We start from the raw sequence: 27253 nt of genomic DNA on the forward strand, positions 1-27253 counted from the left end.
AAAAAAAGGGAGACCAGAGAAGCTCGTCTGCGATTCCAGTTGGTGATGGATCGTGTAGTGTGAAACCCCTAACGCCGATCAGTCGTGTAGTGTGAAATATACACTGACTGAAAGACTCCCGAGTGCAAAAGATTCAGTCATATAGTGTGAACTGTACAGCGACCTGACGACTTGGAAAGTCGTGTAGTGTGAACTTGGCATTACACGCACAGAAACCAGCACAATGATTTTGTTGTTTGTTTTTGTGTTTTATTTTTACAAAACAAAACAAAACAATAAATGAAAATGACATTTTACTGTTCACAATCACTACAGGAGTCTCTGAAAACTACAGAAACCTCTGATGGTCCGGATGAAGAATCGGTGTGGAGTCGATAAATACACAGAAACAGACACAATGAAAACACCTCAGCATTTGGGTAAAAAAATAAAAACAAAAAAATAAAAACAAAAAAAACAATGGGTTCGTTCCAAAAGTACGAAGAATACTTCAAACATATGCAGCCAGAAACACAGAGAGTATGTCGAGCCAAATAGATGCACAGACGAGGTAAAAATAAGCTCATCAAGCTTCCACAGGATGTGGGACGTGGTTGCAGGCCTGTACCTGGATCATGTGTGTGAGTGTGTGTGTGGGATGCTGAAACAACACGGTCTGCTGCATTCACCATCAAGCCGAATAGTCCTAGAGTAGAGCAACCGAAGAAAATCAAACGTTTTGAGGTCATTTCTCAGAAATAAATGAGCGTTTTCATTGGGAGAGAGCTGAGGACTTACCGCTCGCGGCTTCTTGTTCATCTTCATGTCAAATCTACAAACAGAACAAACAGGTTCAAGTCTGACAAGCGACTCTCCGACACTTCAGATAAATCAAGCAGGTGAAAACGTCAGGGTTTCATGCATGTTCTCAATAAATAAAAAGGATTTTTGCTTCATCACCCACATGGTACTAAACTGCTAAGCCAGATTTACCATCATTACTAGTCACACTAAGATCGTGACACACAGGATCTGTCTACAAATCTGGTGAGCTCTCTACATCCTTTGGACAGTGGTAGCCTGGTGGGTAGAGCTTTGGGCTATCAATCTAAAGGTTGAAAGTTCAAATCCAGGCTCTCGCCATTCAGCAAAGCCCTTAACCAGGGGTGCCGTATGATGGCTGACCCTGCACTGACCCCAGCTTCCAAACAAGCAGAGATGTGCAGAAAAAGTATTTTGTTGTACTGTACACGTGTATCTGTATATACACTGATCAGCCATAAAATTAAAACCACCTCCTTGTTCTACACTCACTGTCCATTTTATCAGCTCCACTTACCATATAGAAGCACTTTGTAGTTCTACAATTACTGACTGTAGTCCATGCTTTGTTAGCCCCCTTTCATGCTGCTCTTCAATGGTCAGGACCCCCACAGGACCACCACAGAGCAGGTACTATTTAGGTGGTGGATCATTCTCAGCACTGTGTGTTAGTGTGTGTTGTGCTGGTACGAGTAGATAAGACACAGCAGCGCTGCTGGAGTTTTTAAACACCTCACTGTCACTGCTGGACTGAGAATAGTCCACCAATCAAAAATATCCAGCCGACAGCGCCCCGTGGGCAGCATCCTGTGACCACTGATGAAGGTCTAGAAGATGACCGACTCAAACAGCAGCAATAGATGAGCGATCGTCTCTGACTTTACATCTACAAGGTGGGCCAACTAGGTAGGAGTGTCTAATAGAGGGGACAGTGAGTGGACACGGTATTTAAAAACTCCAGCAGCGCTGCTGTGTCTGATCCACTCATACCAGCACAACACACACTAACACACCACCACCATGTCAGTGTCACTGCAGTGCTGAGAATGATCCACCACACAAATAATACTTGCTCTGTGGTGGTCCTGACCATAACAAAGGCTAACAAAGCATGCAAAGAAACAGATGGACTACAGTCAGTAATTGTAGAACTACAAAGTGCTTCTATATGGTAAGTGGAGCTGATAAAATGCACAGTGAGTGTAGAAACCAGGAGGTGGTTTTAATGTTATGGCTGATCAGTGTATCAGACCAGGTATGAATTCATGTTTAGTCACAGTGTTCCATACACAGGTCCGTCCTCAGCCAGCCTCTTATTGGTGGGTTTTAGTTAAGCCTGGGAGCAGCTTGATCTAAAATTTTGGACATTGCTAGAATGCTTGGACCATTTTGGTGAGATGGCACTAAGCAGCTTGATTGTGCACTGCAAATGGCACGATGAGCTTTAGGGGAGGTCGAACAGGGTTTCTTCCCACTGCTACAGCGAGATGTGATCTCTGGGAATACTGATCTCTGGGGATACAGATCTGTGATAAGAAGCGACCACAGACTGGAAGCGGTGATCCGGCTTGAGGGTTGTGCAAGGAGGAACTGGGTATGACTACATAGGGGGATAAGGGAATATAGAAAAATCTAAAGAAAACTGGACCAATGACATCACTGTCTGTATCCAGGCTGGATTACTTTATTCTCCTGTTTTTGTTCTTAGAAATGGTTTGTGTAGGAGGGGGCAGGGGACTTAAATTAGGATATTACGTACTCCTTTCTCTAAATAAAAAGGCACTGGATCATGACATGACCTTTAAATGATGAGTCCAACATGCCGTTTCTTCCCAAGAACCAATATCAAATACGTAACGTATCACTAGCTCAACCAAACACAGTCACAACAGAAAAACACCAGATTTGATTGGACTACTTCACTACTGAACATGCACAGATATAAAAAAGAAGGAAAAGAAATAAGCCTTTAGTATTTTATCCTATTTTATTACCTTAAATAAAACGTTTCACATGCAATTTAAATATGAACGAACTAACCAGCACTACTCCAACAACTAAAATACCACACAGACACAAGCAGCGGTGTGAAACAGGGTAAGAAAATGAGAGGAGGGGGGTAAAGAGGTCAGGAAGAAAAGGACAGGCAAAGTCAAGACTTACTCAAAGTCATAATCAAACATGGCAGAGGGGCTGGGAGCAGCATTAAGGGAGAGGAAGACAAAGAGGTTAGTACATTAGCCTGACATCACCCTCCCACTAAAGCCTGCCGCCCTACAGCGGCGTTTCTCAACCCTGGTTCAGTCAAGGCACCCTTTAAGTGGTCATTATCAAAGAGAAACCTGAACCTGAGATCACGTCGTGCTCAGTGCTTGTTTATTTGCTTCACTTAACACTCTTGTACTGAATCGCTGGGTTGACTGGTTGATAAATATAATACACCCATTAGTTCCAGCTCTTGAAGATTCAAACCCAAATGATTAGGCTGCATGTTATGCTCTGCACATGTGGACCCACCGCATGTCTATTATATCAGAGGTGCGCGTGTGGTGCACGCTAGCCCCCATCCGCTGGGATCAAGGGTTCGAATCCCCAGAGGTGCTATCAGCCTGTCGGGCATCTATATACAGACATGACTGGCTCTGTGTGGGGGGAGGGAGGTAAAGGAGGCGCCGTCCTGTCCGGGGTGCAGTGGGAGTCCGGGGACCCACTGCAACCCTGACCAAGAGGAATAGAATTAAATGTATATGTGCCCTTTTATTGCCCGTGTAGTTTAATACCCATATCCGTTATAACACTAGACCCACCACCTCTCTTTTACTAAGGATCTGCAGAAGATTTTGGAGTGTGTTTAAGGGAATTTGTGCCCATCCAGTCATGCTTGAATGGGCCAGCGTTCAAACAGGGTTCTGTACAGGTCACTGAAGTCTTCAAAACCCTTAGAAACTGGTGCCTCAAAGTTGTAAGAAATGGGCGTGGCTTTAACACCTCATCTTAATAATTATAAGCAGTGCACAAACTGCTGACCATAAAGCTACTGCGATCAGCATTAAGAGTAAGCACATACAGTTTACAAATACATTCTTTAAAAATCCTACAATGTGATTTCCTGGATTTTTTTTTCTCATTTTGTCTCTCATAGTTGAAGTGTACCTATGATGAAAATTACAGACCTCTCTCATCTTTCTAAGTAGGAGAACCTGCACAATCAGTGGCTGACTAAATACTTTTTGACCCCACTGTATGCTCATAGAGATTATTGGGTTTTACACTGATGAGTCAAAAAAGAAGGACCACCACCTTAATGCTGCATGTGAGGATGAGGCAGAGATGGGGACTCGAGTCTGCGACATTAGTTACGTGTGACGACTATCTATATATATTTATTTATACATATATGACCCGACATCATTCTGATCGTGTCATTTTCTGCTCTTAACCCGCAACGCACGCAATGGGTAAATGTTCCAGCTTCCAGCGAAGTGATGAAGCGTCGCTCCCTACTTAAAATGGTGGAATACCCTACGTAGCGCACTTCATAATGGTTGAAAGAACCGCTTTCTGAACCAATCAGACCTTCTGATTGTAATTATTAGTAAGAAATGCTGTTATTTGCATTTATTCAGTTTGCAGCGTCACACAGATGATTGTCAATGAAACACTTGATTGACTTTCTAACGAGTTCATGTTTTACTTCACAACCAGGAAAAGTTTGGAGGTTTTTAATTATAAGCACATTTACAAAATAACGAATTATATGTCTAATGGGACACACGCTTATAAATGCAATAGCATCTGGAAGAACAGAAGCTAAGGTAAGCAGTATTATGGATTTTTTTGCTGCGTTTGAGATTTTGGCCGCTGTGCTTTAATTTGCAATGAAAACAAAACATCAGTTGAAGCTTTTAACTGGTACCTAGTAAAGTAAAGGCACGGAGTAAAACGGCAAAATACAGTCGCTAATCTGTTGTAGTTTTTTATCTGAACGTCACTACATTTCCAATATATGTTTTGTGTTTATTACATTGACTCGTGACTTGACTCGGACTCTAGTCTAATGACTCGGACTCTAGTCTAAAGACTCGTGACTTGACTCAGACTTTAGCCTAAAGACTTGTGACTCTAGCCTAAAGACTCGTGACTTGGACTCTAGTCTAAAGACTCGTGACTTGACTCGGACTTTAGCCTAAAGACTTGTGACTCTAGCCTAAAGACTCGTGACTTGGACTCTAGTCTAAAGACTCGTGACTTGACCTGGACTCTAGCCTAAAGACTCGTGACTTGACTCGGACTCTAGTCTAATGACTCGGACTCTAGTCTAAAGACTCGTGACTTGACTCGGACTTTAGCCTAAAGACTCGTAACTTGGACTCTAGCCTAAAGACTCGTGACTTGACTCGGACTCTAGTCTAATGACTCGGACTCTAGTCTAAAGACTCGTGACTTGACTCGGACTTTAGCCTAAAGACTTGTGACTCTAGCCTAAAGACTCGTGACTTGGACTCTAGTCTAAAGACTCGTGACTTGACTCGGACTTTAGCCTAAAGACTTGTGACTCTAGCCTAAAGACTCGTGACTTGGACTCTAGTCTAAAGACTCGTGACTTGACCTGGACTCTAGCCTAAAGACTCGTGACTTGACTCGGACTCTAGTCTAATGACTCAGACTCTAGTCTAAAGACTCGTGACTTGACTCGGACTTTAGCCTAAAGACTCGTAACTTGGACTCTAGCCTAAAGACTCGTGACTTGACTCGGACTCTAGTCTAATGACTCGGACTCTAGTCTAAAGACTCGTGACTTGACTCGGACTTTAGCCTAAAGACTCGTGACTTGGACTCTAGTCTAAAGACTCGTGACTTGACTCGGACTTTAGCCTAAAGACTTGTGACTCTAGCCTAAAGACTCGTGACTTGGACTCTAGTCTAAAGACTCGTGACTTGACCTGGACTCTAGCCTAAAGACTCGTGACTTGACTCGGACTCTAGTCTAATGACTCGGACTCTAGTCTAAAGACTCGTGACTTGACTCGGACTTTAGCCTAAAGACTTGTGACTCTAGCCTAAAGACTCGTGACTTGGACTCTAGTCTAAAGACTCGTGACTTGACCTGGACTCTAGCCTAAAGACTCGTGACTTGACTCGGACTCTAGTCTAATGACTCGGACTCTAGTCTAAAGACTCGTGACTTGACTCGGACTTTAGCCTAAAGACTTGTGACTCTAGCCTAAAGACTCGTGACTTGGACTCTAGTCTAAAGACTCGTGACTTGACCTGGACTCTAGCCTAAAGACTTGTGACTTGACTCGGACTCTAGTCTAATGACTCGGACTCTAGTCTAAAGACTCGTGACTTGACTCGGACTTTCAGCCTAAAGACTTGTGACTAGCCTAAAGACTCGTGACTTGACTCGGACTTTAGCCTAAAGACTTGTGACTCTAGCCTAAAGACTCGTGACTTGACCTGGACTCTAGCCTAAAGACTCGTGACTTGACTCGGACTCTAACCTAAATACTCGTGACTTGACTCGGACTCTAGTCTAATGACTCGGACTCTAGTCTAAAGACTTGTGACTTGTCTCGGACTCTAGTCTAAAGACTTGTGACTTGACTCAGACTCTAGTCTAAAGACTTGTGACTCGACTCAGACTTTAGCCTAAAGACTTGTGACTCGACTTGGAATCTAGTCTAAAGACTTGTGACTTGACTCAGACTCTAGTCTAAAGACTCGTGACTTGACTTGGAATCTAGTCTAAAGACTTGTGACTTGACTCAGACTCTAGTCTAAAGACTTGTGACTCGACTCGGAATCTAGTCTAAAGACTCGTGACTTGACTCAGACTCTAGCCTAAAGACTCGTGACTCGACTCAGACTTTAGCCTAAAGACTTGTGACTCGACTCGGAATCTAGTCTAAAGACTCGTGACTCGACTCGGACTCTAACCTAAAGACTCGTGACTCGACTCGGACTCTAACCTAAAGACTCGTGACTCGACTCGGACTCGTATTTTGTGACTTGTGAACATCTCTTGGATGAGGGGTCTCTTAAATTTGGTACTGGTGATGTTTATTTATTTATTTGGTTTTTAATGCCATGTTTAACATGTATGTGTCATTTATTTTATGGCAAGATCTGTTTATTTGATCTTGTCTTTATAATTTGAGCTATTTTATTTTTTCATTTCACACAGACCCTAACTGGGTGGTCCTAATGTTTTGGCTCATCACTATAGTTATCCTAAAGTTCAGGTCCTACAGTTTTACTCCGGAGCCGTTAAAGACACGTGGAGAGACTCAGACTTTCACCCGTGTACCTGTGTCTGTTCTTATTTTTTCTTTTCTTGTGACTGTTGTGGTGGCCGGCGTTGGCAGAGGCAGAGGAGGAAGCCGCTTTCTGAGGTTTCATGTCCTGCAGCGCTCCGTCCACGTCCTCGGCCTCCTCCTGACCCGGCTCGTTCTCCTGGTTCTGCAGATCCGGAGACGCGTCGCTCTCCGTGCCGCTGCCCGCCTCGCCTACACACACACACAAAATAAGTCATGTCAACAATACTATCTGTAATCAATTTTCATTTATTACAGTTTATAAACACGCTACATTTCCAAAAATATGTGGACACCCCTTGTAATGATTGAATTTAGTTGTTTGTTACATTTATTGCTAACAGGTGTATAAATATTATATAAGGTATGAGGTAAATTATATTTATTTGTTTCACGCTGTGTTCACACTGATTATATTCACGGCAGGACGGGTAGATAATTCTCATGTCAGTCTACGCTGTTCTTATGTTGTTTTTTAAATGCTCTCTTATACACCAATTGTTTTCAAGAAATTAAGGATTGTTTTGGCTTGGTTAAAGATTTTTGTCATAGTCTTTGGTATTGCTCGAGATTGTCGTTCTTGCGAGTACAGAGGAACCTCGATTTAACGGATTTCGGATTTAATGGACAAAATCTGCAAAACCGAACATCCGATCCGATTGTTTAAAATTCCCTGAGACGTGTACCAACACCAGTAGTTCAGTAATCGTCCACTAGCCGGCGCACGTCTCTCTGTTTACATGAGTGATGGGCTTTATTTTGTCGGGAGGCTCGCTTTGTTCTCGCCTTTTTCTCTGTTACCCCTTTTCCACCGATGTGGCACGGAGCCCGTTCCGGTTCCCGGACTTGACTTTGAACCGGTTCCGCGTGTTTCCACCGAAAAAAAGAGGTTCCAGACAGTGAACTAGCGGGCCAATCTGGCACCACAGAATACGTCACGTGTGGGCGTGTCATGTTGTACAGCATAGCGACAGCAACAATGGCGTCAGCTGGGGTCTCGTATGGAGCTTAATGCTGCATTTTTATCTTTTAAAGTTCACCTGATTACATTTTAAGCCATATTTTCAAAGCGCCTTTAAAAAGATGAACTCTGTGATATTACGAGATAAAAGTGACCCGGACAGAACGAAACACGCTTAACGTGAAAAATAAAGCGTGAAGCTTTTTCAACTCCCCGAGCTGCATAAACACACGTGAAGTAAATCCAGTTAAACACAGATACATGTTGTATTTTAGAGTAGATTTGATGTTTATTTCACACAGATTAATGTTCGTGTTGTGGAACTTTAGTGATCTTTCACCGTTCAAGTCTAGCACTGAGCAAATCGGTTATTTGCGCCGAGAGTCGCGGTGAAAGCGAAGCGCAAAACGTTTCTCACGTTAATGAACTAAAGAAAACAACAACTGAGACAAATACGTCACGTCTTCTTATCACCGATAGTTAGATCGATGCTTTTTACATAAAAACAAACATCTGTAACAGCAGCACAAATGCTCGCACATAATCTACACACTCCACTATGATATTACTACTCTTAACTTTGGTTAAGTAACGCCCACCGATGATGACGCTGCTTGGTTCACAAAAACTGGTGGAAACGCGCGTCGGTTCTCTACAGAAAACCAAGGTTCTGAGAAACCTGAACAGAACCGGTTCAAGAACCACATGGTTTTTTTGGTGGAAAAGGGGTGTGTGTTTTATGCTTCATTTTTGTAAGTTCTAGAGCTTAGTTCTGCACCAGAGCAGCTCCAGTAGCCACCAGCAGAGCTTCAGACTCAAAATAAAAGAAACTCTGAGTCCCCACTATCACGGCGCCAAAAAAATAAATAAATAAATAAAAAAACATCTCCTCCACCACACAAGGTAAATGAAATTCCTCCTCAGTAAAACAGTACACCCATTTTAATATTTATTTACAGGCTTTACATGACATATTTACGTATCTATTTATGTTGTCCATTTAACTGTGTATCAAGGTATCAAGTGTGCATGTTTAGCACTTTTTGTGGACCTTACTGCTGTTTTATTGTACGTGTTGCTGTTTCGGACAATCATATTTGACAGACCAGTGCCCTGGGCCTGACAGCAGCCACCTGGCAGTGGTGGGGCTTGAACCAGCAACCTTCTGCTTACTAGTCCACTACCTTAAGCACTAGGCTACGGCTTGTGGAATGGTTGGTACTAAAGCTACAAGGGACAGATGAGGCGATTCAATAGAAATGCTCATAGTTTTGGAATGGATGTCCAACAAGCTCATGCTCAGGTGTCCAAATACTTTTGTCCATGTAACATATATATATAATTTACTTACGTTTCTCATTCATATGATCTGGAACGCCGCCGAGCGCACAAACAGCCTGCCAAGACAGAGCACACGGCAATGAGTACAAATTTAATAACACTGGATCTAACGGTATTAAATTCAACACAAATGACTGATGTGAGGGGGGTAATGAGATCCTGACCGCCACTGATGTTACAGAGGATTTACTGAACAGTCGTTCTGCCTCCTTGAACTTTCTGTTCCTTCTGTCTGTCTTGCTGTTGGAGTTCCTGACAACAAGTAAAAAAAATCAATTAGTACGTACAGTATGTGAGTGAGTGTGTGTGAGAGAGCTCTGTTGGTGACATATAAAGCTGGTCAGGGTCCACTCACTTCTGGTTGGTCAGATAGCGGTCCCATCCTCTGATGATGTTGCCATACATCTGTGTGTCCTCTAAGTAGCTGCCTTCAAAAGCATAGATCTGTCTCTCCAGGTTCACCAAGGTCTCCTGTTTAACCAGACAAAAAAACATCCACCGTGTCATCCTGGGGTCTAAAAGCAGAGACGGACAAAAGTATTGGGACACCCCCTCTAATTATTAGGGATGTAACAATGCACCACAAGACAGCAGAGGGCACTGGCGCTTTTCACCTCGCCTGGTCGACATCACTACAGGGTTGCCAGATTCGGAATTTTCCAGCCAAATGAATTTATGTGAGGATACTTTCTTTATTTGTATTATTCATTTATTTATTTAATGTGGGATTTATTTCATTTCAGTTTTTCTTTTTACACAAAATGGGAAATGTGCAGCATTGTTTTGCATAGTTTGTACCTACCTCAGAAATAAAAGGGCATTCATTATTTAGATAAATAAAAGATAAGCACAAATACAGTATTTTACTTTTTTAAAGAGAAATAATAAAAGAAAACTGTGTCATAATTTTTCTTTTGTTTAAAAAAAAAATCGGTAAAAGAATCGCATCGTGAACCCAGTATCGTGAATCGCATCACATCGTGGGTAGAGTGTATCGTTACATCCCTAATAATTATTGAACAAAATTATTGTTTGTTTTTGAACAGGACATCCAACTAACTCATGGTCAAGTGTCCGAATACTTCTAGCCATATTGTACATGGATTAGGGATGTCGTGATTAATTGGTTAACTGATTACCTGACAAAACTAATTATTTAAATATTATACATATTATATATACAATAATCATATTATTAAATATGTCATTTTAATTCCTTTTCAGCAGCTGACGCCCGATTCCGTTTCATTAAATAAAGCATTAAGACGTGTCGATATGAAGCTCAATGATGCGTTTCATATTTTGATTGGATGATAATGCTATGAGCTGCTATCATCTGTTAACCGCTGACTAACGACTCTCAGTTATCGATCAAAAAGAATCTGCGTCTACACAGACATGACTGGCTGTGTCTGAGGAGGGGAGGGATGTCCGAAGCCCTGCTATGGATTCATGCCCTTTCCAGGGTATTCCTGGTAGTACCTGGCGCCGCTTGACAAAACATAACATCCATCATTCGTCACCAGCCAGCAGAGGTCAAACCTTCCACCTCTGGACAACTGTGCCTGGTTGGATGCCTGGCAAGGTCGATAGCACCTTTGGGATTCAAACCGCTGCTTCACACACTGTATATGTGCGCAGGGTTTAATAAAATATACTGAAGTACTAATGCAATAATATGAGTGTTAACATGTATTACACGTCCATGGTTTAGTGTAGTGCACTAGATAGGTAGGGCACCTACAGGGGTTGGACAATGAAACTGAAACACCTGTCATTTTAGTGTGGGAGGTTTCATGGCTAAATTGGACCAGTCTGGTGGCCAATCTTCATTAATTGCACATTGCACCAGTAAGAGCAGAGTGTGAAGGTTCAATTAGCAGGGTAAGAGCACAGTTTTGCTAAAAATATTGCAATGCACACAACATTATGGGTGACATACCAGAGTTCAAAAGAGGACAAATTGTTGGTGCACGTCTTGCTGGCGCATCTGTGACCAAGACAGCAAGTCTTTGTGATGTATCAAGAGCCACGGTATCCAGGGTAATGTCAGCATACCACCAAGAAGGACAAACCACATCCAACAGGATTAACTGTGGACGCAAGAGGAAGCTGTCTGAAAGGGATGTTCGGGTGCTAACCCGGATTGTATCCAAAAAAACATAAAACCACGGCTGCCCAAATCACGGCAGAATTAAATGTGCACCTCAACTCTCCTGTTTCCACCAGAACTGTCCGTCGGGAGCTCCACAGGGTCAATATACACGGCCGGGCTGCTATAGCCAAACCTTTGGTCACTCGTGCCAATGCCAAACGTCGGTTTCAATGGTGCAAGGAGCGCAAATCTTGGGCTGTGGACAATGTGAAACATGTATTGTTCTCTGATGAGTCCACCTTTACTGTTTTCCCCACATCCGGGAGAGTTACGGTGTGGAGAAGCCCCAAAGAAGCGTACCACCCAGACTGTTGCATGCCCAGAGTGAAGCATGGGGGTGGATCAGTGATGGTTTGGGCTGCCATATCATGGCATTCCCTTGGCCCAATACTTGTGCTAGATGGGCGCGTCACTGCCAAGGACTACCGAACCATTCTGGAGGACCATGTGCATCCAATGGCGGTGCCGTGTATCAGGATGACAATGCACCAATACACACAGCAAGACTGGTGAAAGATTGGTTTGATGAACATGAAAGTGAAGTTGAACATCTCCCATGGCCTGCACAGTCACCAGATCTAAATATTATTGAGCCACTTTGGGGTGTTTTGGAGAAGCGAGTCAGGAAACGTTTTCCTCCACCAGCATCACGTAGTGACCTGGCCACTATCCTGCAAGAAGAATGGCTTAAAATCCCTCTGACCACTGTGCAGGACTTGTATATGTCATTTCCAAGACGAATTGACGCTGTATTGGCCGCAAAAGGAGGCCCTACACCATACTAATAAATTATTGTGGTCTAAAACCAGGTGTTTCAGTTTCATTGTCCAACCCCTGTATATAGAGAGTGGGAAGCAATTTGAGGTTCATCCTCGGCGCCAAAACAATTGATCAACTATCTATCGAAAATAGAAGCCTTGATATGTTTACGTTTTGCTATTTTAGCACTGACTTATGTTAAACAATGACAAAAAGCAACAAAGCGGTGCTGCTTTAGGCTCTAAATACGAATAGTCCTCATAACATGAATGGGTTGCTACAGGCTATGGCTGAATACCAAATTAATCATCTGCACTACACATGCGCACTACGTACAATAATAAACCGTGGCGTCTTTAGGTCCGCCTAGTAGACTAGATTAAGAATAGGATGTCATTTGGGATACGGCCCTAAGTGGCGCTGGAAGATTCGCTAGCTTTAACGGATATTTATGATCTTTTTAATGAAAGTAAACACTTTTAGATTGTAATTCATGATCAATATAACTATAGACTTTATACCGCAAGCTCCTGTTTCCTCTTGACGAGCTCTGATAGCTCCCGGCGGGTGTCCGGAATCTGTGGTGGAGTCGCTTTAGCATGCATCGCCATGTCTGTACGGCCATCCAACAACAATCAACATGGCGGTGGCGGTATAATCCTGCATGGTGTTACAGCAAATCAGGCATCCGTGTACATCATGTATCCTCAGGACCCCGCTGGTAGCCATTTCACTGCCTGATTTCTTTTTAAGTATTACAACTGGGTAACATAGTGTAGTAACAAATATAAACAGAAGATAAAGACTTAACATCAGGCACTTTCTAGTAACATAAATATAAACATGAGAACATGATTTTACAGGATTTAAACATGAAATAGATTCTATCGCGCGATTAAATACTTGTTAATTGCTTTAACCTTGTGCTCAGTGCTACCGCGACCCTAACCAGAATGAAGTGCCTAGTTTAGATACATAATACACTGAAACCAAATACATACCATACATCTAAACGCTCATAATTTTTTTTTTTATAGAATCAGGTTTCGATGGGAAACCCAAAGGGTGCAGAATTTGGTGGCATCAGGAAACGACATTACACCTAGCATGAGCGATCTATGTAAAATCCCGTGGTTGACCTCTGGGAGGCGCTGATGAGGTGTTGTATTTGATTTTGTGTGCGTGAAAATCGAGTAGTGTCAGTGACGTCATTGTCATGGCAACGGAAAGCCGACTGGACTGCGGGCGGACTTTTATACAGTATAAAACTCATGTGGTAAGATCTATTTAGTCACTGTATTTATATTTACAGTTTAAAAAATACATACTAACAGTCAGTATGGGTAAAAATGGCATATAAATAATGTATAATTCTTTCTCAGTGCTGTTTTATTAAAGTTTTAATAGCGCAACTGTACGCAGTATAGATTCAATGAGAGTGGATGCTGCACAACAACACCAGTCTTAAGGCCCTGGGTTTGATCCTTTCCTCCAGTGATGGTCTGCGCGGCATTTCATGTGGGTTTCCTCCTGTTGCTCCGTTTTTTTCCCTCCAGGGGTGTGTGTGTGTTGTGGTCAGTGGTCAGTGGTCAGTGGTCAGTGCCCTGGGCGATCAGTCTGAATGTTTCAGGTTTGACTCCTAGCTTTTTTGTTTCCAGATTGCATTACGCTCCCTCTCTGCTGATGCTGATCTCCACTTCTGATTGAGAAGAGCGAGACTGTTACACGCCCCCTCCGACACGTGTGAAGTAGCCGACTGCATCTTTTCACCTGCACGAGGCGAGTTCATATGCAGATGAGCTTTGTGTACGGAGAGCCACACCCTGATCAACGCATTATTCCTCGGCTCTGTGCAGGCGCCATCAATCAGCCAGCAGAGGTTGTAATTGCATAGGTTATTAGGTCCCTATACGGCTCCCACCCTGTATGAACAACAGCCAATCATTGTTCAAGTAAGCCGGGCTTAATTAATTCAAATTCAGATACTAAAATCTTCAATACACAAAAGCATTCAGACCATGGAATGGCGCCCTGTCCGGGGTGCTTATATGTACTTTGTGCCCATAGACCCTGATTAGGATAAGCGGTTTAGAAAGTGAGTGAGTAAGTGAGTAAGATAAGAGTAAGTTAATGGTCTTTTCACAAAAAAAACACGTTTTAATTCATAACCCCCAGGGTTAGCTATCATTAGCCCAGTTCCATGTATTCAGGAAAAAATAAAATGCACATTAATAAAATCATCTTCAGTAATCATACAGAAAATGACAATGCTTGCAGTATCATAACACAGGTGGCTAACAGAGTCTCTCTCTGTATAGTGAACAGTGAAAATGGGCAAACAAGTCCAGAAAGGACTGACCCCAAGTAAGTAAATCTTTTTCCTCCTGCTTCCTTTGGTGTACTTTATATGGACAAATAAATATTGGGACACATATACATATACACAACAATAACATTAAAACCACCTCCTTGTTTCTACACTCACTGTCCATTTTATCAGCTCCACTTAAAATATAGAAGCACTTTGTAGTTCTACAATTACTGACTGTAGTCCATCTATTTCTCTAAATACTTTGTTAACCTGCTTTCACCCTGTTCTTCAATGGTCAGGACCCCCACAGGACCACCACAGAGCAGGTATTATTTAGGTGGTGGAGGATTTTCAGCACTGCAGTGACACTGACATGGTGGTGGTGTGTCAGTGTGTGTTGTGCTGGTATGAGTGGAGCAGACACAGCAGCGCTGCTGGAGTTTTTAAATACCGTGTCCACTCACTGTCCACTCTATTAGACACTCCTACCTAGTTGGTCCACCTTGTAGATGTAAAGTCAGAGACGATCGCTCATCTGTTGCTGCTGTTTGAGTCGGTCATCTTCTAGACCTTCATCAGTGCTCACAGGACGCTGCCCACGGGGCGCTGTTGGCTGGATATTTTTGGTTGATGGACTATTCTCAGTCCAGCAGTGACAGTGAGGTGTTTAAAAGCTCCAGCAGCGCTGCTGTGTCTGATCCACTCATACCAGCACAACACACACTAACACACCACCACCATGTCAGTGTCACTGCAGTGCTGAGAATCATCCACCACCTAAATAATACCTGCTCTGTGGTGGTCCTGTGGGTGTCCTGACCATTGAAGAACAGCGTGAAAGGGGGCTGACAAAGAATGCAGCGAAACAGATGGACTACAGTCAGTAATTGTAGAACTACAAAGTGCTTCTATATGGTAAGTGGAGCTGATAACATGGACAGTGAGTGTGGAAACCAGGAGGTGGTTTTAATGTTATGGTTGATTGGTGTGTGTGTATATACTGTATTCAGCCACAACAGTTGCTAACAGGTGTAATAAATGAATTATATAAGGGAATTGATATGCTTCCAACTTTGCAGCAACAGTTTAGGGAAGGTCCCTTCCTGTTCTAGGATGTACATTTAGCAATGTTTTGAAACTGATGTTTGGAAGAAATTGAGTTGACGTTTGAAGCTTCCTGTCTCCCATGAAGCCCTAGGATCTCTGGGACTCTACCCCGGGACTCCAAAGGCTTATTACATAATTACAAACTTATTAAGCCAAGCATGGCCCCCCTTATGTTCTGTCATCCTGAAAAAGACCACTTACACTAGTATAATTTGTAGTGACTATTTTTGTAAGGGGACGAGTTTAATCCATGGTAGCAAAATGCTTTGAACAAGTAACTCCTCTTTTTTACCGTTGGTGGCTCAGTAGTTAAAGTACTAGACTCACAGGTCATCTGCCAGGTTGTCACTGTTGGGCCCTTGAGCAAGGCCCTTAACCCTTAATTGCTTAGACAGTATACTGTCACAGTACTGTAAGTCTCTTTGTATAAAAGTGTCCGCTTAAGCTCCAACAAGTTGTTCAGTCTTTGTGACTGAAGCTCCTGCCATTCATGTATAAACGATGAACCCTAAATGATAAAGTCACTTAAATCCTTGATCCAAAATCAAGGCCAACGTGGGATCATCAAGGGTATCATTACTTTGTATGTAGTACACATACATAGACACATGATCCAAAACATTAGGGCCACCCGCATAATCTACTCTCAAACCAGCTCTGATCTCTGAGATATGGACTCCACAAGACATCTACAGGTCTCCTAGTCCTCTGGTATCTGTTACCAGCAGCTCTTCCACAGATAAACGATGCACAGGGCGTCCACATGAACTTGAAGAAAGTAGGATTCATCCATTCATCCATGAATGGCAGGAGCTTCAGTAACAAAGGCTGCTCAACTTGTTTGAGCTTAAGCAGAGACTTTTCCCCAATCAGTACAATTTCCCAGACCAGGTACAATCCAAGCAATTGAGGGTTAAAGGTCTTGCTCAAGGGCCCAACAGTGACAACCTGGCAACCTGACAGATGACCTGAAGGAATTCCTTCGATTCCTGCTTTTCTGATGCATAATACTTTTCATTTACTATTTACTCTTGTGTTACTGTTGTTTACCATAAATCAGGCTGTAAACCTTCTGGATCTTCAACCATTCCCACCAAATACCAGACTGTGGTTATCAGGAACACGGAGAGGGATGGGTTCAACTCCCACACCAAGCGCTTCACTTACAACGTGGTAAGTCCATCAGGCACATAGATACCAGAAACCAGAACAATAAGCATCACATTTTCCCTGGACTTATTTCGTATGAATCGTGAACCTTCTGTTTTGAGTAGAATGAGAATCCTGGTCCAGGCTCATATTTGTCTCACACGTCCTCGGACACTTGCAGTCCATCATTCTCCAAGAAAGGAACTGGAGGATTCGCATCAAAGGTCAGACTTAATAAGAAACCCTATGTCCATAAAAGATGGGACATTTTGTAAAGCGCAATAAAAAGAAGAATCTGTGATTTGTTAATAAAAGGAGGATCCACCAAAGGATCAGTATTTATAAGCGATGATGTGTCGTTGCTCACCACTTTGTGCCAAACTTCATGAAAGAATGATCAATCAGTTCAAAAACAACATTTCTCAATGCAAGACTACTAATAATTTAGGTATTTACCATCTACAGTACATAATATTGTGAAAAGATTGAGAAAATCAGAGTAAATCTCGTTGTACGGTAGACCAAGGCTGGAAATCACTGTTAAATGTGTGTAATTTTAAAACCCTGAGACTGTGATGCTACTATAATAAATATAGCCACATGGGTTTAGGAGCACTCTGGAAAACCGTTGCTACTTAACACAGTCCACCACTATGTCAAGAAACACAAAGAGAAAGCCAGACATCAGCTCGATGCTCCAGGCCCAAGCTCATCTCAGATGGACCGAAAGATGGACGTCAAGTTCTCCTCGCCAAAGATGAAAAGGACCATCCAGGCTGTTATCAGTGAAAGGTTTAACATCCAACATCTGTCACATGGAGACGTAATATTGGGATTTTAGAGAGGCATGTGCTGCCCTCATTGTGACTTTATTTCTCAGGTTCATGATTATTTCAGTAAGATGATGCCAGTTTTTATTCAAAGTGACTTTGTGGACACAGAGTGTGTGTGTGCTTGACTGACCTGCCTGCAGTCAAGATCTGTCTTCTATTAAAAATCTACGGTGCTTTATGAAGAGGAGAATCAGACGATGGCGACCACGGACCGTTGAGCAACTGAAGTCTCGTATTGAGCAATAATGGAGAATCCACACTGCAAAACTGTAACAATAGGTGTTCTCAGTTTTTAAACCATTAAAAAGTATCATTAATAGGAAACCTGATAAAACACAGGGGGGAACACGCCTCTGTTCCAACTTTTTTGAAGTGTGTTGCAGGCATTAAATTATAAATAAGTTAATATTCATCAGTTAAGTAAAAAATTAGGAGAATTAGCAAATCACAGATTGTTCTTTGTGCTGCATTTGACAAAACGTCCCAACCATTCAGGAAATAGGTTTTGTATAAATAATGTAATTTTTAGCCACTTTCAATGTTTTTAGAGAGGCAGAGACTGTTTGCCTTTTGCCAGGAGCACTAATGGTTATCTGGGTTGTCAGTGGTTTAGTATTGTAGGGTCATTGTTAGGAACATTGATCTTGGCTGAGGCTCAAGACGTCAGTCGCTCTTTAGTAGATTAGCACATTATTTGCTTTTTTGGTGCTTTCTGAGTCCTAGAGCCTTAGTTGATCTTTTCTGACTAATATAAATCAGTCTTAGCAAGTCTGAAATCCCTCAGGTTGTAGCATAGTGTCCCTGTAGAAACCTGAAGGTGACTGTTTGACTTTAAATAGTACAAGATGAGTCAAATTTTACATTTACATTTTCAGCATTCAGCTTTTTATCCAAAGCGACTTACAGTACTGTGACAGTATATTGTCTAAGCAATTGAGGGTTAAGGGCCGTGCTCAAGGGCCCAACAGTGGCAACCTGGCAGTGGTGGGACTTGAACCAGCAGTGATTCGATTACTAGTCCAGTACCTTAAACGCTAGGCTACAGCTGCCCTTTTATTCTACAGCTTTGTTATTAAGCCCGGCTGTGTTTGATTGGTTACATTTGTTGACCTAACTGATTGATTAATTGGGTGGGATGGCGGTAAATGACGCTAGGCCACTACCGGTATCCAGGGCTCAAATCCCTAGCGGCGCTATCAGTCAGGCTGGTGTCTACATACATACTTGATTGGCTGTGTCTAAGGGGGGCTGGCACAGGCCTTGCGATGGATTAGCGTCCTGTCCAGGGTGTGTTACTGCACTGTGCCTAGTGATACCAAGGAAACCATACCCACCACAACCCTGACCAACCCTGACTTGCGTTTAGGATGTAAAACCATTTATTTTCAATATACAGTAAATTTTATGTTGGGATCTCTTTCTGAACGTACGTAGACTGCACGAGTGAGTCGTAAAAAACAGAGAGGACCGCCGGGCCCCGACGCCTACAACCTACAGAGCTCTCTGGTCCAACAGCATGATTTTAACCACGGCGTTTCCAGAACCTTCCGCCCACTCGTAGCTGTTAAACCTGAAAACCAGCTCCCAAGATCACCAGCTCCAAACCAGTACAACGTGGGTGGTGTTACATTCTGCTAATCGTTAAGTAATATTTATAGTAGTTCCAGAATTATTGGCAGTCCTTGGAAATATAAAAGAGTTTGGAGCTTTTTTTATTAAGTGGTTTTGTTTCAGTCAGTGTTACAGTGGTTTAGCAACATGCTAACATTTATGATAAGATTAAAAAACTCTTTTAGAGGAAATGTTGTTTTTATTCAGATTTATTTTTTTATTTCTTATTTTCAAAGTAAAATTGTTCTTATTAGAGACAGACCTTTTATTGCCTTTTTATCCATCTTTACTAAGGATGTTAATAATTATGGAGTCTATATGTATAATGTGTATTTACTAGATGGGTAGATGATTGAATGAATGGAAAGATGGATGAATGATTGGATTTATGGATCGATGGATGGAGGGATGGAGGGATGGATGGATGATTGGATAATTAGATGGACAGATGAATGGATGGATAATTAGATGGATAATTAGATGGATGGATGGATGGATGAAGGATGGATGATTAAATGAATGAATGGATGGATAAATTATTAAATGGATGGATGGATGGATGTATAATTTGATGGATGATTAGATGGATGATTAGATGGATGATTAGATGGATGATTAGATGGATAATTAGATGGATGGATGGATGGATGGAAGGATGGATGGATGATTAAATGAATGAATGGATGGATAAATTATTAAATGGATGGATAATTTGATGGATGATTAGATGGATAATTTGATGGATAATTAGATGGATGGATGGATGATTAAATGAATGAATGGATGGATAAATTATTAAATGGATGGATGGATGGATAATTTGATGGATGATTAGATGGATGATTAGATGGATAATTAGATGGATAATTAGATGGATAATTAGATGGATAATTAGATGGATGATTAGATGGATGGATGGAAGGATGGATGGTTGGATGGATGGATGGATGGATGATTAAATGAATGAATGGATGGATAAATTATTAAATGAATGAATGGATGGATAAATTATTAAATGGATGGATGGATGGATAATTTGATGGATGAATAATTAGACTGATGATTAGATGAATGGGTGAATGGATAGATAGTTAGATTGATGGATGAATGATTGGATTGGATGGATTATTGAATGGATGGATGAATGAATGGATGAATGGATGGATGTAGTCTAGTAAACTCTAGGTGAGACGTGTGTGTGTGAGATAATGAAGTTAAGTGAAATTGCTGGTGTGTATGAGCAGGTGAGCTACAGTGGTGTGCAGGTGAAGTCTGTCGTCTCTGCTAAATCTGTGTTTCTGTCCAAAACTGAGAGGAGTGCTGTTTTCACCTCTACACAGAGAGGACCGTCTCCATGTGAGTATAATGAGCAAATAAACATTAATTGTGAATATAAATGTACAGATGTTTGTTGAGGATCTGCAAACTTATAAAAACACAAACACTAACCATGGTGTACAGACCATGATAAACCAAACATTAAAACTATTCCCCAAAAGTGTGCATGGTAGTGCCTGTTTTGCAACAATGATGCATGTGATCATCGGGGATCTAATACGTTGATCTAAGGGAGGTTCCTCAAAGTTTATGTGAGTTTGATACAAACAAATCATTATAGCCAGATGACTGGGTTGAAGCATCTCCCGAACAGTAAGGGGTGTCACAGACAGTCCTGGTAACTTTCACCGACAGTGGTTTCAGGAGGGACAAGCCAAGAACCACAGACAGGTTGTTGGGCGACCAAGACTCATTGATGCCAGAGGACACAAACGCTGTCCGGACCGACAGAAGATCTACTGTGGATTATACTGCAGATTATTTTAACTGCATGTCACAAGACAGTGAATGGAACCCTTCTGTGTACAGTGCTGTGTGGGTGCCCATGCTTGATCACGTCCACCATTGAAAGCAACGGTTCAATGGAAGATGGTCTAAAGATGCACTAAAAACCTCACAACAGGAGTTGAAGGACCTGCTGGTAATGTGATTGGATGAATAGATGATTGGATGAATAGATTATTAGATGGATAGATGGATGGATGAATGGATGATTGTATAGATAATTAGATGGTTGGATGGATGATTTGATAGATAATTGGATGGATGGATGATTGGATGAATAGATGATTGGATAGATAATTAGATGGATGAATGGATGATTGTATAGATAATTAGATGGATGAATGGATGATTGTAAAGATAATTAGATGGATGAATGGATGATTGTAAAGATAATTAGATGGATGAATGGATGATTGTAAAGATAATTAGATGGATGGATTAATGGATGATTGTATAGATAATTAGATGGATGAATGGATGATTTGATAGATAGTTAGATGGATGGATGATTGTAAAGATAATTAGATGGATGAATGGATGATTGTAAAGATAATTAGATGGATGGATGAATGGATGATTGTAAAGATAATTAGATGGATGGATGAATGGATGATTGTATAGATAATTAGATGGATGGATGATTTGATAGATAATTGGATGGATGGATGATTGGATGAATAGATGATTGTATAGATAATTAGATGGATGAATGGATGATTGTATAGATAATTAGATGGATGGATAGATGATTGGTTAGATAATTAGATGGATGAATGGATGATTTGATAGATAATTGGATGGATGGATGATTTGATAGATAATTGGATGGATGGATGGATGAATAGATGATTGGATAGGTAATTAGATGGATGGATGGATGGATGGGTGAATGGATGGACAGCTGATTGGATAAACAGATGATTGAATGAATAAATGATTGGATGAATTGATGATTGGATATATAATCAGGTGAATGGATTGATGGGTGGTTTGATGGATGGATGGATGAATGGGTGGATGGATGTTTGATTGGTGGAAAGTTGGATGGATGGATAATTGGATGGATAATTGGATGGATGGATGATTGGATAGATAATTAGATGGATGGATGGATGAATGATTGAATGAGTAGATGATTGGATAGATAATTAGATGGATGGATGGATGAATGATTGAATGAGTAGATGATTGGATAGATAATTAGATGAATGGTTTGATGGATGGATGGACAGCTGATCGGATAAATCCTGGTACCAGATACCACAGTAGTCCTTCAGATGTCACAAAGAAGCCAATTCATTTGCAACCATGTAAATTTGCTAACAATAAAATCCAGCTGATGTAATTATTATAGAAAGCAGTTTAAGATTGTTGAATAATCCTGTGGCTCTGTTCACTACAGGTCATTACAGCGTGAATGATGAGGTATTACAGAAGACCCCTAAAGTACCTTCATCCTGCTTCAAATCCACTTCTGCCAGGATTCAGCCGCTGGTTAATAATGAAGCTCCCGGTCCTGGAAGCTATAATCCTCATGAAACCCCAGAGCCTACCAAGAAAACCATTCTGCCGTAAGTGCCGTACTGTACAGTACCAAGATCTAGATGAAAAGTCTGGAGAGGGCGCCCAGGTGGCACAGCAGGATATTCTGCTAACTCCCCGAGTTTGAATCTCATTACAATACTGTGACAGTATATGGTCTAAGCAATTAAGGGTTAAGGGCCTTGCTTAGGGGCCCAACAGTAGCTTGAACCAGCGACCTAAACTATACGCTACCACTTCCCTGCATTTATATTGGTTATCCAAAGCCACTTACCATTATGACTAAATACAATTTGAGCACTTGTGGATTAAGGGCATTCCTTACAGGCTTAACAGTGGCAGCTTGGCGGTGGTGGGGCTTGGACCGGCAACCTTCTGATTACTATGATAGTACCATAGCCACCGACCTAACACTGCAACAGCTACTACTGTTTTATAGCACATTTATAGCACGTTCTGTAAATGTTAGCGCTTTTAGGCCTGCAAAGAAGCGACTGGTGACTTAACGTGTTGGAGGACCCACTCTAGCTTGTGGCCCTCCTTAGCAGCAGGGGTCGCCAGAGCGTCTAACAAACAATACAAACAATATTGTGTTAAACAGAGGCAGTTCTCAGACAGTCGGTAAGAGTACCAGTGCTGTTGCAGCGACTTGCTTCATAACTTATCCCGCTGGCAGGGCGAGACTAGCATTATGCCACAGAACATGCAGTTTGCACAATGCTAACTGGTCACTAAATGCTTCTCTCGTTTGCTGCCTGTGATTGTGTCATTCAGGAGGAGACATTATTTAGGACTCTCGGCTCCTCCGTTGATTCCTCCTAAACCACCGCCCCTGCCTGGACCGGGTCAGTACGACATCGTGAACAACGGCCCACCCGAGCACCTCAATGCCAGCGCTGCATTTGTGTCTGGAACAAGCAGGTGGACTCAAGAGACTAGAGGACATGAAACCCCTGGACCAGGTTACAGAAGCTCCATGTCTTTAGGGACCATTTATGCAACATGGAAGCTGGTGATGTAGTTATGAGGAGTCGTGTCCTTCTGCATTGCCAGGTTTGGCTAGCAGGTGGGGCACGGAGGCACACATTATTGACTTGTTAGTCTCTCTTGATTGACAATCAAAAACCTTGTAAGCGATAATTCGCTCTAGGTGCAGAATGTTTTATCAAGGTAGAACAATACTGGGGCTAGAAAGCCACAACATGAAAGGGGGTATAGAAATAAAAAGGTGGCCAAATTAGTAGAAACTAAGGAACAAATGAAAGACGCAAAAACATCCGCAGTCCTCAATTGAGAAAGTGGACAGAACAGGGACAGGGCAGAACTGAAAACTGGATGTCATAATATGACTGGCCGCTCAAGCCGTCTGTGACAAGCCAGCTCTCAGAAAAATTTAATCTAGGGAACCCCAAACCCAACCCTACCATCCGCCGCACCCCTGCATAACATGGATTTAGGGTGGGGTCTGCTCCAGAAAACTCTGGGTCGGTCCGCTTTTCCAGGGCGGTTCATCGTGAGGTTCAGAATGCTGCGACACTTGTGCGACTTCCCAGAAAGTTAAAGAATGCTGGCATCACACGCCAGTGGAAGACAGTACTGGCATCACGGCTTCAGAGAAAAACAAGTGTCCCAACAAGGGAGAGGGAGAAACCGTGATGTTTAGAAAAAATTCCACCTGGAGCGAATTGCAATCACAAGTCAATCAAGAGAGACCGATTTATTAATCATGTGCGCCTCCGTGCCCCTTCTGCCAGCCAAACGTGGAAAGGCAGAAGGACGCGACTGTTAATGTCGATCAGCTACCGAACTACATCAGCAGTTGCCACATTTCACTTTATAAGTCACATTATTTGTCTATAAACACATTTCTGTAGTTTGTCTTGTCTTTATTAATGGATTATTTTATGTTACTGCATGTTTATACGCTAACCCCGTGTCTCTTTTCTTTTTCTTGTAGGTTCCTATGAACCAGATGTGCTCACAAAGCGGACATTCTTATACAACCACGGCAAAACATGGGTACCAGCCTAAAGCGTGACATTCGATAAGTACCGCCTGACTACCAGACAGGGTAAAGGTGATGAAAACAGCAACATAAAGCTCTATGAGTTCTGGTTCATTCACCAAGTTTGTTAGGCAAAATAAAAACAGTAAATGAATATAAAACTACTGTATCACTCTCATGTCTTGAACTAGACGATGGGGCTTGAACCTTCTGCTCACTAGTCCAGCATCAAATCCCTGCCCTTGAGCAGGTTTTACTTTGGCATGGATTCAAAATCAGCAACTCGAATATTGACTCAAATTTAAAACAAAATTGCTGGAACAGGAAAGGGCCTTCCCTAAACTTTGTACCTTTGTGTAATTGATTTATTACACCTGTTAGCAAATTGTTGTGGCTGAAACACTTGATTATCACAATACTTTTGTCCATATGTGGAATGTTGTCATGAGCGGTCATAACAGTTGATGTCAGTTGTTATAAGAGGTTTATGTTACCCGTACCAGCCTTACAACATGACATCTGAGACCACTCATTACGGTTACCTGTTCTGCTAACACATCACTGTTATAATACCTGCTGTTTATGGCTGCTCAAATCGAGGCATATTAACAATTCTTACCCCAAAACAGGACGTCCCAGCTTTAACAGAACAAACTGCACCTTGGGAACCCTTATCTTGGAAGCTACATGGAATATTCGGCCAAAGGTTTAATGAAAGCATGATGTATACACTATATCAGGGTGTCCAAACTTTTCTTTTTGGGGGCCAGATGGAGTAAAAAATACACAAACACGCGACCACAGTCTTTAGTAATAAAACAAGTACAAATATAACAGAGCTCCCGATTACTAACAATTCCACTTCATTTTTGAGTGATTAATGATCTATCGTCCACAGTGTTGTGTAACTCAGATTTTGTCAATTTCACTCACCAGTTTATAATCCTAATGGGAAGATTATTACCCTTCTTTAAATTAAACATACCCACCTCCCTCTGAACTCAGTGGAAAATATTTATTTTCCCAGCGCTCCTGAAATCTTCTGCATTTGCGTCTGGTTTTAATTTCATTGAAGCCGCCGTGTTTATCCAAAAACTGGGGAACGTTAATGTAGGTGTAACGTTAACGTTCTGAGTCGGGGGAAAGAAGACGGGGAGTTTTAGATCTGTTTTATGTGAGAGCGCCACCCAGAGTTTAAACAGTTCAAGCAGTTTGTTTAAAACCTGATTAACAGCGGCACGACTTTAATTTTATTTCTAAAATACCTCACGAGCCGTTTCAAAAATGGTAATGGGCTGCAAATGGCCCGCGGATTATAGTTTAGACATCCCTGCACTATATGGACAAAAGTATTGGGACACCTGAGCATGAGCTTGTCGGACATCCCATTACAAAATCGTGTGCATTCATATTGAATTGCTCCTTCTTTACTTTGTAGCTTTAATATACAGTAGCACTCACTCCTCTGGGAAGCCTTTCTACAAGACTTTGAAACATGTCTGTGGGAAGTCGTGCCCATTTAGGCAGTAGAGTCAGTGAGGTCAGGCACTGATGTTGGAAAAGAAGAGAAGGCCTAACTCACAATCCAAGTTGAATTAATCCTAAAAGTGTTGAGTTGGCTTGAGATCAGGACTGTGTAAAGCACACAACTAGTCAAACCACGTCTTTATAGAGCTCGCTTTGTGCTCAGGGGTGTAATGATGCTGAAACAGAAAGGGGACTTCCCTAAACTGTTACCATAATGTTAAAAGCATATTATTTACTATACATCATTTTTATACATCTGTTAGTAATGTGTCCACATATTTTTGACCATATAGCGTGTATTTGTGATGGCTGTATCAGATGTTTACACATTTTCTTTTTAATGTCAGATCAGTCTGGCACATTTAAGACTCCTAAAATTAAAATGGATTCTGAATGATTATTTAATATAGGGTGACCATATGTTGGTTTAAAAAAAAGAGAACACTTGTCAGGAGGGCAGCATGGGCTAGCTAGACACTGGTAGCACTTTTCCACCAAAAGAACTATGGTTCTTGAACCGGTTCTGTTCAGGTTTTTTCAAACCTTGGTGTTTTGTAGAGAACCGACCCGCGTTTCCACCAGTTTTTGGGGATCAAGCCTGCGTCATCAACGTTGGGCGTCACACAACGAAAGTAAAGAGTAGTGACATGATGGTGGATCATCCTGCATCCTGTTGCTGTACAGAACAAAAAGCATCGATCAGCTATCGGTGATAAGGAGACGTAGACGTGTTTGTCTCAGTTGTTGTTTTCTTTAGTTAATTGAAGCGTTTTGTGCTTCGCTCTCACCACGACCCTCGGCGCAGATAGCCGATTTGCTCAGTGCTCGGTTTGAGCGGTGAACATCACTAAAGTTCCACGACATGAACATCCATCTGTGTGAAATAACCATCAAATCCAGTCTAAAAGCTCCACATGTATCTGTGTTTATCTGGATTTACTTCCCGTGTGGTGTTTATGCAAATCGGGGTTCTGAATCCGCCTCTCGGGAGA

The 27253-nt window shown here is 41.9% G+C and overlaps 2 protein-coding genes across 5 annotated transcripts; one reads left to right on the plus strand and one right to left on the minus strand.

Annotated features, from left to right (window-relative positions):
- Positions 1–227: 227 nt before the first annotated feature.
- On the minus strand, positions 228–12973 carry meaf6 (MYST/Esa1-associated factor 6). 2 transcript variants are annotated; one of them, XM_062999917.1, is made up of 8 exons: positions 12856–12973; positions 9776–9891; positions 9585–9672; positions 9431–9476; positions 7112–7310; positions 2965–2994; positions 778–811; positions 228–685 (listed from the first exon to the last, which is right to left on the minus strand). In XM_062999917.1, the coding sequence occupies exons 1-8, from the start codon at positions 12943–12945 to the stop codon at positions 671–673; spliced, it is 618 nt and encodes a 205-aa protein (XP_062855987.1). In that variant the 5' UTR covers positions 12946–12973; the 3' UTR covers positions 228–670. The 2 variants fall into 2 exon arrangements, with proteins under 2 accessions (XP_062855987.1, XP_062855995.1); XM_062999925.1 differs by lacking the exon at positions 2965–2994.
- A 573-nt stretch (positions 12974–13546) lies between these two features.
- Positions 13547–24895, plus strand: stpg1 (sperm-tail PG-rich repeat containing 1). Of its 3 annotated transcripts, none has more exons than XM_062999932.1 (10): positions 13547–13610; positions 13993–14286; positions 14653–14698; positions 16813–16925; positions 17027–17125; positions 19169–19348; positions 20590–20701; positions 22590–22758; positions 23504–23691; positions 24687–24895. In XM_062999932.1, the coding sequence occupies exons 3-10, from the start codon at positions 14665–14667 to the stop codon at positions 24758–24760; spliced, it is 969 nt and encodes a 322-aa protein (XP_062856002.1). In that variant the 5' UTR covers positions 13547–13610; positions 13993–14286; positions 14653–14664; the 3' UTR covers positions 24761–24895. The 3 variants fall into 3 exon arrangements, with proteins under 3 accessions (XP_062856002.1, XP_062856011.1, XP_062856018.1); XM_062999941.1 differs by having other exon boundaries at positions 13993–14113; XM_062999948.1 differs by lacking the exon at positions 13547–13610 and adding an exon at positions 13769–13852.
- Positions 24896–27253: the final 2358 nt, after the last annotated feature.

The sequence above is a fragment of the Trichomycterus rosablanca genome, chromosome 1 (assembly GCF_030014385.1).
Source record: "Trichomycterus rosablanca isolate fTriRos1 chromosome 1, fTriRos1.hap1, whole genome shotgun sequence".
NCBI lineage: Eukaryota > Metazoa > Chordata > Actinopteri > Siluriformes > Trichomycteridae > Trichomycterus > Trichomycterus rosablanca.

Coding starts and splice junctions, on each gene's coding strand:
- stpg1 (XM_062999932.1), top strand. CDS start 14,665: ATGGGCAAACAAGTCCAGAAAGGACTGACCCCAA. Junction 14,699..16,812: donor CCAGAAAGGACTGACCCCAA/GTAAGTAAATCT, acceptor ACCATAAATCAG/GCTGTAAACCTTCTGGATCT. Junction 16,926..17,026: donor AGCGCTTCACTTACAACGTG/GTAAGTCCATCA, acceptor TGTTTTGAGTAG/AATGAGAATCCTGGTCCAGG.
- meaf6 (XM_062999917.1), bottom strand. CDS start 12,945: ATGGCGATGCATGCTAAAGCGACTCCACCACAGATTCCGGACACCCGC. Junction 7,311..9,430: donor AGATCATATGAATGAGAAAC/GTAAGTAAATTA, acceptor GTGTGTGTGTAG/GCGAGGCGGGCAGCGGCACG. Junction 2,995..7,111: donor AAAAATAAGAACAGACACAG/GTACACGGGTGA, acceptor TGCTGCTCCCAG/CCCCTCTGCCATGTTTGATT.